General features: G+C 39.8%; 1 protein-coding gene across 1 annotated transcript; it reads left to right on the forward strand.

The window, feature by feature from the left end:
- The first annotated feature begins 3,367 nt into the window (after positions 1–3,367).
- Positions 3,368–8,139, forward strand: LOC307036209 (polymeric immunoglobulin receptor-like). Its single transcript, XM_079676298.1, has 7 exons — positions 3,368–3,561; positions 3,905–4,228; positions 4,883–5,206; positions 5,369–5,494; positions 5,718–5,828; positions 6,318–6,343; positions 6,787–8,139. The coding sequence occupies exons 1-7, from the start codon at positions 3,519–3,521 to the stop codon at positions 6,955–6,957; spliced, it is 1,125 nt and encodes a 374-aa protein (XP_079532424.1). The 5' UTR covers positions 3,368–3,518; the 3' UTR covers positions 6,958–8,139.
- The last annotated feature ends 3,825 nt before the right edge of the window (positions 8,140–11,964 follow it).

Genomic DNA, 11,964 nt, shown 5'->3' on the forward strand with positions numbered 1-11,964 from the left:
AAGTCCATTCGGAAAATGTCCACATGTAATGAGACGCAAAACGTTATGAACAAACTGAAATGTACTGTATTAAGACAAACAAGTGCAATTTAAGTGCTACACACATGTTCTTTACAACAGATCACAGTTTCCACCTGAACTGACTCACCACAAAATACAAATAAAAACGTGGGAGCTATTAAGTGAGGAGTTGGAGTTACCTCCCTTGCCTTGAAAATATATTTTTTTTATTTTGGCAGAACAGCCACAGTGTCACATCAAATCAAACTATTTTTTGCCTAATGAAGCTGCTGATTGATATTATGTTACACAATGTTCAGTGAAAGAATAATATAACATTTTCAAATATTTCAGTAGGTTCTTATTTTTACAGAACTGATTAATTTGCTCTTGAAACTTGACATCTTTTAGCCCTCACAAGGGCATCAATATCAGGCTTAAAATCCTGACTAGCAGCCAATTTAATTATTTCACTCAGGCACTTGTGTGTGAGTCTTGAGCGCAGCTTTGTTTTAGTAATGTTCATTACAGAGAAAACCTGTTCACAAAGGTAGGTGGTCCCAAACATGCTCAAAACCTTTGCTGCCAGGGCTGTCAATTTGGGGTATCCTGGCAAAAGATACCGATAAAATGTGCCCAAGTCCGACGAGGCAAATTTGTCCTTTAAATCCTGATCACATTGTAAGTCGATTATCTCAAGTTGTATGTCGACGGGCAGATCCGCAGCCTTAACTGCAAATGACGAGCGAAAAACTGCAAACTCTGTCTCAAGCTCACCAAAGACCTGAAACCGCCGCTCAAACTCCCGCAGCAATTCCGTAATTTTGTCTTTGTACCGTCTCATGTCAGCAGTAACTCCGGTCATATGCACATTTCTGAAATGAGCAGGGTCACCACTTGACAGCTGTGTCTCCCACAAAGCCAGCTTCAATTTAAATGCGCGTATGCTGTCATAATATTCTGTGACAACTTTTTTGCGACCTTGCATCGTTATGTTCAGATTATTCAAGTGCTCTGAAATATCCACCATAAATGCAAGGTCCTGCAGCCATTCTGGGTTTTTTAATTCATGCACTGGCTTACCCTTTTTCTCCATGAACTGTCCAATTTCCTCGCGTAGATCAGAAAAAAGCTTCAGCACCTCGGCTCAACGACCTTACTTCAGTGTGATATGGTAGGCTACAGGTGATGTCTTTATCACTGAGGAGGAGGCTGTCGAACTGACGGTGATTCAGCCCTCTGGCTCGGATGAATTTAACCGTTTGGACAACCACTTTCATGACGTGATCCTTTTTTAACGACTTGCAACACAATGCCTCCTGGTGCAAAATACAGTGGAATGTCCAAAAACGATCTCCTCCATTTGCTGCTTGTACTTTCTCCCTGAATTTCGTGGCAACACCTGCTTTTTTCCTGATCATTGATGGTGCGCCGTCTGTAGCCAGACTGACAGCACGGGTCCAGTCCACTCCAACCCTGTCCAGTGCTTCAACGAGAGCTCTAAAAATGTCATCTGCTTTAGTGGTGTCTGTCATAGGAACCAACTCAAGGAACTCTTCGGTGACCGTCAAAGTCTCATCAACACCACGAATGAATATGGCCAGTTGAGCAACATCTGTAATGTCAGTGCTCTCATCGATTGCAACTGAAAATGCTACGAATGACTTGACTTTTGTTTTTTTCTGGCTATCCAAATCTGCTGAAAGATCGGCAATCCTATCCTTCACTCTATTCCTCGTTAGACTAATGTTGGCAAAATCCTGTCGCTTCTCAGGGCACATAATTTCTGCAGCCTTCAGCATGCATGTTTTCACAAACTCACCCTCAGAGTATGGCTTTGAGGCTGATGCTATTTCGTTAGCGATGAGATAGCTGGCTTTCACTGCTGCGTCACTTATATCTCGGCTCCGGGTAAAAACGGCCTGTTGTTTCTTTAGACCTGATTGCAGGTCATTTATCTTTTCTTTTCTCCGTTGTCCTTGCAAGCAGTCGTCTTTCTCTCCATGGTGAGTCTCATAATGGCGGCGAATATTATATTCTTTGGGCACAGCAACTTGCTGCGAACACACCAAGCATAGGCCTACAGGTTTTCCATTTACCTCTTTAAAAAAATAGGATGCAGTCCATTTTTCTTGGAAAACTCGGCACTCCGTGTCCACTTTTCTCTTTTTTGACAGAGACATTTGGGGATGAGGGTGTCAGAGGTTATTGACTGCAATCACTACTCTTACTCATCACTTGTTTTACAGTCTGGCTGCGCTCTCACTGGTACCGGTGCGGTAGTGCGCCTACTAGTGGAAGGATTCAAAATAGCAGTTTTTTTTTCCTCCTCTCATAGCCTACTTAGCAAAGTCCTTCAGCTCCGTGGGCCAAGCTGAAATGCCTCCCGGGCCGGATCCGGCCCGCGGGCCGTATGTTTGCCATCCCTGAGTTAGAGTGTCCGGAGACGCACAGATGAACTTGTGCTGTAGATAAGCTCACAACGACATTAAAAAAACAAAAAACCTAGTTATTTGTAAAAAATATGTTGTTTCAGTTCTGCTGGAGGCCACAAACTGATCATGACAAATACAACTTCCTCTGTAACTGGAAAGTTACCTTTAATGTTCATCAGGTGAACTTCAAGACTGCATTCAAATGTAAAATGAAGATATTATTGTGTCCTGCTTGAATATTAAACAAGCAATACCATAGTTGTCTTTTCATGTTACACAATAAACACAAAAACAGGATTTATCTGCCAATCCCAAAATGGTGTCAGACCAAGGATTCATACATGGATAGTTACAACAACCCATGATTATCCAGCAGTACAATTATAAGAGGAAGATAAACACATGTAGTGAGAGCGACACCTAGCGTTCGCAGAACAAACTGCACTTCAATGTAAACAGCACATTAACAGAGACGGAGAAGACACCAGGCAGAGGTCACATTTGAACTCAATATCCGAAGTGCAATGATGACATACCTTATTTATACTCTACTTATGTATTCAAATGTAACACTAATACATTTTATATTTCCAATCAACTTGATGTACAAGAAAATATTTAACTTTTTGATCGACTACATTTATTTAACAGGTGAAGTGAGGATTTGACACTGAGGCTACATACGTGTTGATCTACAAAACATGATGATCTGATGCAGTAAGCTGTTGTACGAGTATATAACCAGCAGCATTCAAAGCATCTAATTGGCTCTATATAAACTACAACAAAAAATTAAATGATCATTAAACCAAATATTCTCTGATAACACTTTGAAATGTGCTTTCATGCATAGTGATTATTTTATACATTTTTCTATACTTGATACTTTTGTGCTTTTACCCAAGTGACATTTTGAATTCAGTTCATTCAATAGAGTATTTTTAGACCATAGTGTTTCTGCGTTGGGGAGGAGAGTAGAGCTGTGTTGTGTTTGGAGGAGGGACTTCATAATTTAAAGAAGTAACAAGTTCCTGGTTAGCCAGTAAAGAAAGAGAGTCAGTGGTAAACCATCAGAGTCTCAGCATGGAAGTCTCTCACACTTTGATCTGCTTCTTCCTCCTCTTCTGTGAGTACTTCACTTTATTTTCATGTTAGTAATTTAATAATTGTTGAAGTGGTGTGGACATAAGAAATAAAAGATGATGTACTATTAGGATTTGTGTTAATGTAACTCTTAAAGTTACAGATGGAGACTTCATGTAGTCTTTGTGTCTAAAGGATAAAGGTCTCAGACCAAACGGTCACATTAACCTGCAGGGCTGATGGTGATCTTCAGTCACAGGCTGTGGTTTAACTCTGAGGATCTGTGTTCATGTGAAACAGGAAGTGTTGTGATCAGACTGCAGCATCTTACAGGAAGTGCTGAACACTACTAATGATGGCTCATCTTTTGTTCATCTTTTGTTCAGCTCTGCAGGATGGAAACACCGGTCTCGTCAGTGCCCAACTCTTTGTCTATTCAGCAACTGAAGGAGAAGATGTCAGAGTTGAATGCTTCACTCCTTCTTATAGAAGCAGGGAGTTCTTCTGTAAGGAACCATGTGAACAAAAAGACATTCTCATTGAAACAACTGATCCCCCAGCTCAGAGAGGCAGATACAGCATTGATTATGTAGGTGGATATTCTTTTGTGACCATCACTCAGCTGACCAAGTCTGACTCAGGACGCTACTGGTGTGCTGCGGTTACACAAGAGGTTTCATACAAGTATATTGAAATCATCATTGTTGATGGTGAGTTTCTACTAAAAATGTAATCTTCTCCCTTGTCTAAATAACAGTTTTAAAGTAAGAAGACGTTTTCTAGCGTGACTCCACCGTGAACAAAGAATCCCAAAATGGAGAAAAGTCTTAATGAATGTGAAATATATTATGAACTGGAGGCCATATTTAACAACAGCCAAAATATATTACAAACATCTGTTAACTAACTCTATCACAACTAATGTAGTATAATCCAAATGTCATTTACTGCATGCTCAGTACTTCCCTAAAACATGCATTCTGCTTAAATCTCACCATTTAAAACACTTCTGCACAAAGAGACGAGCTCCTCTTTTCTCAAGAACAGTTTATGCAGAAGTGTTTAGATAAGTTATGTTTTAGGGAAGTTATGAGCAAATGAACTCAGGGTAACTCAGGGTAAGTCATAATAATAAATTATACTTTCAAAATAAATGTCAAAAGATCTCCTGCCTAAAGTTCACATATTGAATTATCAGTTAACCTTATTGCTAAAATCTCCTTGGAAAATGTTCAGTTAAAAAGCTGTTTCATTAAATCGTCCAGTGACTGGACTTGAAAATATACAAAGTTACAATATAAATAATGAAACTACGATTTGTAAACTACAAATAGTAACTATTGATTTTTTGTTTTTTTCAACAGCAAAACTTGATGGTGCAGAAAAAACAATCGATGCTAGAACTGGAGGAAATATTGTAGTTGAATGCTACTTAACTCACTCTGGGACCAAGATATACTTCTGCAAGGAAGAATGTGAAGGAAAACACAATCTTGTTGAAACAACTAGTAGTGCAGATAAGGAAAATGGCAGATACAGGATCAGATATACTCATAGATTTTCAACTTCTTTTCTGTTTGTGAGCATCGAACAGCTGACCCAGTCTGACTCAGGATGGTACAGGTGTGGTCTGGGTAGACCTGACTCTCAAGATCCATACCAGAGGTTTAGGCTCATCGTCACTGATGGTGAGTTTCTGCTTGATAATGAAAATGTTTGTTCTTGTCTCTGAAGTTTTCACTGACAGCTGCTGATGTTTTAAACTCTCAATTCAGTTCAGCCGACACACACAGACACTCGGGAGGATCTAATTTCTCTCATCAGGACTTCTCGCTTGTTTTTGTTCACAGCTCTGACCACTTCTACTCCTCCATCATCCGTCCCATCCGCCTCTACAGAAACAACAAACCAAAGTGAAAGCTCCACATCTTCACCAGCTTTCCCTAAAACCACCAAGCACTCTGAAACAATTAAAGGTACATCCACACACTGTGTTTCCTAGATAGCGTTTAAACAACTTATGAGACCTCCAAATCAGGTTCCCAGCGTTCAAAATATTTTGACAGTATATGGCAAATACTTTTGACCTTTTGTCTTCACCTAAAGATAACCTGTCCCCCCCTTGAATAACAAAATGGATTATGGGTACTCTAAGTGTGAGATGTCATGGTTTACATTTAACTCTTCTTAAAACCACAGGTGTGATCCTGTTTGTGCGTCTGACTCTGGTCGTCGTGGTCATCGTGTCATCACTGTCTGTGCTGGTATTCTGCAGGAAGAGGATTTGTAAAGACAAAAGTGAGGAACCAGGTAACACACACACACACACACACACACACACACACACACACACACACACACACACACACACACACACACACACACACACACACACACACACACACACACACACACACACACACACACACACACAAAAATGTCCTTCCCCCAACACCAAATTGGGTGTGCGGATATTCATTTACAGCATTAAGAATAAGTGGCTTTTTAAAAAAAGTGAATATGCATTTTTAGAAACATGTAAAGCCATAGCTTGTTATTTTTTCATTTAAACTTTATTTTATTTACTTTTTCAATGTTCTTTAGTAATTTAAATTTGGCAGGGTGGTTAATGATTAAATATACTACTCTATATTCTGTTGTTTACGAACTCAAAACACATCCATTCATCTTGTTTTACTGATATCTTAACGGTTGGCCTAAATATTGTTTCAAATGGGCAATGTGTGATGTCATGTTTGAAAAACTGTCTTTTTCTCAAAGTACTGTTTTGTTTTTCAGAACCTCGTGAGGAAACACAACAGGAGGTGAGTTTGTGAAAATCTGAGCATCATATTAATTCAGTTTTCTGTAGACCAACAAAGTGTACAAGCATCTACAGTATGTGAAATCTCCAAATAAACACAAATTGAGCCAAAACCAATGATTACTACAACAATTTAGCTGCAGCTAGTTTACAAAATACACCGATAAAAGTTATGCAATTCTAACTTTGGGATCACAAAACCTTCGCTCGGTAGGGCTTCATTTTTGCACCTGTTGCTGCGTTCTATTCATCTTTACCTAGATGCCAGATTTGATTAATTTCGGACAATGTCTGCAGTAATATAATATGTGTAAATATGGAAAAAAGACCTAAACAAACACAACTTTTTTTTGTTTTGATGACGTAACTTCACAACTAAGTCCAGTTGCTTGTTTTGTTCTGTTGTTAAAGACACATTTAATAAAGCAATGTTTTTTCCTCCAGGCTGAAGACGACCCGAGTCGACTCACCTACTCTGAGATCAAATTTGTCAGCGTCGGCTCGTCCCACAGCGGTTTCCACGGTGACGCTGAGTGTGTTATCTACTCTGTTCCTCGGGTGGAAGCTAGCTCTGATGAGCCCGCTCTGTACTCTACTGTTAACAACCCCCAATAACTGTCACAGTCTGGCAGAAGAAGCTGGTGTGAATTAAGCAGCCGTGTGAATATTCTGAAAATAAGAGATGTTTGTGGGAATATGTACGATTATTTAACCATTTACTTATTTCAAACCTGCTCTGAATGACCTGCTCATGTGATGATCAGTCCAGCTCTGCTCTAGTTCACAAACGTGCTGCTTCAACAGTTTGCTTCAGGTCAAAGCTGGTTGAGCTTATTGTACGTACCTTTGAATAAAAGCCTCAGCTAAATGATCTGTAATTTAATGTAAAAAGCTATTTTATGGCTTCAATTTATTTATAAAGTTCATTTTATTACACTTGATATGGTATTAAAGTTATCTCATGTAAGATAGACTGTTCTAGTCAAGTTATCAGATTAGCATAAGATATGTTGCTACGAATTAGCTTTGACTATTAAATTAACTATTTTGGTTGAAGGCTTAATTTACAGAAATGTTTAATTATAGCGGAATATAAATAAATAGATATGAAACTATAGATGTGGTCAGTACGGGATACAAGATGCCACTCCTCATACTTTTGTATAATGTGTCAGACTTTTAATCTGTATATTGTTTTTTATATTAGCACTCTTCCTGCTTTGTACTGCGTCTGCTGCACAAAACAATTTCTTTGGGATGAAAATAAAAGTTATCTTAAACCACATGTGTCAAACTCAAGGCCCGGGGGCCAAATCAGGTCCGTGGTTGGTTTAATTTCGGCCCGCAGGATAATTTCTAATTACTATTAGATCTGGCCCGCCGGTATATTGCACGCACACCTTCACTCAATCCTGAGGGTCTCCTCAGCTCAGAGCCTGAGCCCAAACATTGATGACCTTGCACCCAAGATGAGACGCCAAGTATCTGAACTAGCATCACAGAGCAGCACACTGAGTTTAATGGATGTTTCCTTCTGCACTTTGTTTCTCACGACAACAGGGCATGTTTGGTTTGTTCTTTGAGGGAAATAGTTTTGTTGAAGCTGTTGTTGGCCTGTGGAGAAATGTAATCATAAGAAATGACTCTGCAGATAGAGCCATAAGAAATGAATGCAACTGATTATTTAATGTTTAATGTTGTTTTTATTGGCAATCATTTAAGCTTTGTTAGTTCCAGGTTTAATATGTGCAATAAGTTCATTTCAATACGTTCTGCAATAAACATTGAACCAGTCCGGCCCTCGACTAGTACCCACTTTTTTATTTTGGACCACCGTGTATTTGAGTTTGATACCCCTGTCTTAAACAAATCATTTCTGAAATGTGTTTCACAATCATTTAATAATGTAAATGTTAAAAGCAAAATATATTATTTGCTGCATTAAGTTACAAAGTGTTAAAGTGAAACCATACGTGATACACATGCAGGTGTTAGAAGTCAAGCTGTTTATTGTATTTTAAGCAGGGACTCCATTGTTTAGAGAAGTGAAAACGTGTTGGTTTGCCAGTGAAGAAGAAAGAGAGGCAGCGTTCAACCATCAGAGACTGGAACATGGACGTCTGCCACAGTTTGTTCTTCTTCGTCCTCAGTGAGTACACTTTGTAGTTCTGTCATTTCTCTATAACGTCATCTTCCTTTCTGTATTTCATGTTAATCTCCCCCAGCTGTGACCATCAGCTGTTTGTTTGTTTGTTTGTTTGTGTGGGTAAAGCTGTGACCAGCCATGAGTATGAGTCACATTATTTGTATTTAATATAAAAAAACGTATGAGCATATTCCTAATGTATCTGTAATCAACAACTTTTTTTTACATTTTACCTTCATCCAAAGGTTTTACAATATAATTGCAATCAACCATGAGGATACAAATTCAGCAACAATCCTGCAATCACATACGCTTTCAAATACATTTCTCATAGCCAGGTTAGTTTTTATAGTCTCACTTTGTAGTATTCACATTGGTGCTGCTGAGACTTCACACAGGAAACTACCTCTCTAACACAATAAGCAAAAAGCGTTTAAGTGCAAATAAGTAGGCTAGAAGTACATTCGGAAAATGTCCACATGTAATGAGTGAATGAATGCAAAACGTTATGAACAAACTGAAATGTACTGTATTAAGACAAACAAGTGCAATTTCAAGTGCTACACACATGTTCTTTAGAACAGATCACAGTTTCCACCTGAACTGACTCACCACAAAATACAAATAAAAACGTGGGAGCTATTAAGTGAGGAGTTGGAGTTACCTCCCTTGCCTTGAAAATATATAATTTTTGTATTGGCAGTGCAGCCACTGTGTCACATCAAATCAAACTATTTTTTGCCTAATGAAGCTGCTGATTGACATAATACACAATGTTCAGTGACAGAATAATATAACATTTTCAAATATTTCAGTAGGTTCTTATTTTTACAGAACTTAGGTCACAGAACTGATTAATTTGCTCCTGAAACTTGACATATTTTAGCCCTCACAAGGGCATCAATATCAGGCTTAAAATCCTGACTAGCAGCCAATTTAATTATTTCACTCAGGCACTTGTGTGTGAGTCTTGAGCGCAGCTTTGTTTTAGTAATGTTCATTACAGAGAAAACCTGTTCACAAAGGTAGGTGGTCCCAAACATGCTCAAAACCTTTGCTGCCAGGGCTGTCAATTTGGGGTATCCTGGCAAAAGATACCGATAAAATGTGCCCAAGTCCGACGAGGCAAATTTGTCCTTTAAATCCTGATCACATTGTAAGTCGATTATCTCAAGTTGTATGTCGACGGGCAGATCCGCAGCCTTAACTGCAAATGGCGAGCGAAAAACTGCAAACTCTGTCTCAAGCTCACCAAAGACCTGAAACCGCCGCTCAAACTCCCGCAGCAATTCCGTAATTTTGTCTTTGTACCGTCTCATGTCAGTAGTAACTCCGGTCATATGCACATTTCTGAAATGAGCAGGGTCACCACTTGACAGCTGTGTCTCCCACAAAGCCAGCTTCAATTTAAATGCGCGTATGCTGTCATAATATTCTGTGACAACTTTTTTGCGACCTTGCATCGTTATGTTCAGATTATTCAAGTGCTCTGAAATATCCACCATAAATGCAAGGTCCTGCAGCCATTCTGGGTTTTTTAATTCATGCACTGGCTTACCCTTTTTCTCCATGAACTGTCCAATTTCCTCGCGTAGATCAGAAAAAAGCTTCAGCACGGCACCTCGGCTCAACCACCTTACGTCAGTGTGATATGGTAGGCTACAGGTGATGTCTTTATCACTGAGGAGGCTGTCGAACTGACGGTGATTCAGCCCTCTGGCTCGGATGAATTTAACCGTTTGGACAACCACTTTCATGACGTGATCCTTTTTTAACGACTTGCAACACAATGCCTCCTGGTGCAAAATACAATGGAATGTCCAAAAACTATCTCCTCCATTTGCTGCTTGTACTTTCTCCCTGAATTTCGTGGCAACACCTGCTTTTTTCCTGATCATTGATGGTGCGCCGTCTGTAGCCAGACTGACAGCACGGGTCCAGTCCACTCCAACCCTGTCCAGTGCTTCAACGAGAGCTCTAAAAATGTCATCTGCTTTAGTGGTGTCTGTCATAGGAACCAACTCAAGGAACTCTTCGGTGACCGTCAAAGTCTCATCAACACCACGAATGAATATGGCCAGTTGAGTAATGTCAGTGCTCTCATCGATTGCAACTGAAATGCTACGAATGACTTGACTTTTGTTTTTTTCTGGCTATCCAAATCTGCTGAAAGATCGGCAATCCTATCCTTCACTCTATTCCTCGTTCGACTAATGTTGGCAAAATCCTGTCGCTTCTCAGGGCACATAATTTCTGCAGCCTTCAGCATGCATGTTTTCACAAACTCACCCTCAGAGTATGGCTTTGAGGCTGATGCTATTTCGTTAGCGATGAGATAGCTGGCCTTCACTGCTGCGTCCCTTATATCTCGGCTCCGGGTAAAAGCGGCCTGTTGTTTCTTTAGACCTGATAGCAGGTAATTTATCTTTTCTTTTCTCCGTTGTCCTTGCAAGCAGTCGTCTTTCTCTCCATGGTGAGTCTCATAATGGCGGCGAATATTATATTCTTTGGGCACAGCAACTTGCTGCGAACACACCAAGCATACAGGTTTTCCATTTACCTCTTTAAAAAAATAGGATGCAGTCCATTTTTCTTGGAAAACTCGGCACTCCGTGTCCACTTTTCTCTTTTTTGACAGAGACATTTGGGGATGAGGGTGTCAGAGGTTATTGACTGCAATCACTACTCTTACTCATCACTTGTTTTACAGTCTGGCTGTGCTCTCACTGGTACCGGTGCGGTAGTGCGCCCACTAGTGGAAGGATTCAAAATAGCAGTTTTTTTTCCTCCTCTCATAGCCTACTTAGCAAAGTCCTTCAGCTCCGTGGGCCAAGCTGAAATGCCTCCCGGACCGGATCCGGCCCGCGGGCCGTATGTTTGCCATCCCTGAGTTAGTGTCCGGAGAAGCACAGATGAACTTGTGCTGTAGGTAAGCTCACAACGACATTAAAAAAACAAAAAACCTATTGCAGTCTGAGTTATTTGTCAAAAATATGTTGTTTCAGTTCTGCTGGAGACCACAAACTGATCATGACAAATACAACTTCCTCTGTAACTGGAAAGTTACCTTTAATGTTCATCAGGTGAACTTCAAGACTGCATTCAAATGTAAAATGAAGACATTATTTTGTCCTGCTTGAATATTAAACAAGCAATACCATAGTTGTCTTTTCATGTTACACAATAAACACAAAAACAGGATTTATCTGCCAATCCCAAAATGGTGTCAGACCAAGGATTCATACATGGATAGTTACAACAACCCATGATTATCCAGCCTTACAATTATAAGAGGAAGATAAACACATGTAGTGAGAGCGACACCTAGCGTTCGCAGAACAAACTGCACTTCAATGTAAACAGCACATTAACAGAGACGGAGAAGACACCAGGCAGAGGTCACATTTGAACTCAATATCCGAAGTGCAATGATGACATACCTTACTTCTACTCTACTTATGTATTCAAATGTAATA

This window comes from Notothenia rossii (genome assembly GCF_949606895.1).
Source record: "Notothenia rossii genome assembly, chromosome: 4".
Taxonomy (NCBI): domain Eukaryota; kingdom Metazoa; phylum Chordata; class Actinopteri; order Perciformes; family Nototheniidae; genus Notothenia; species Notothenia rossii.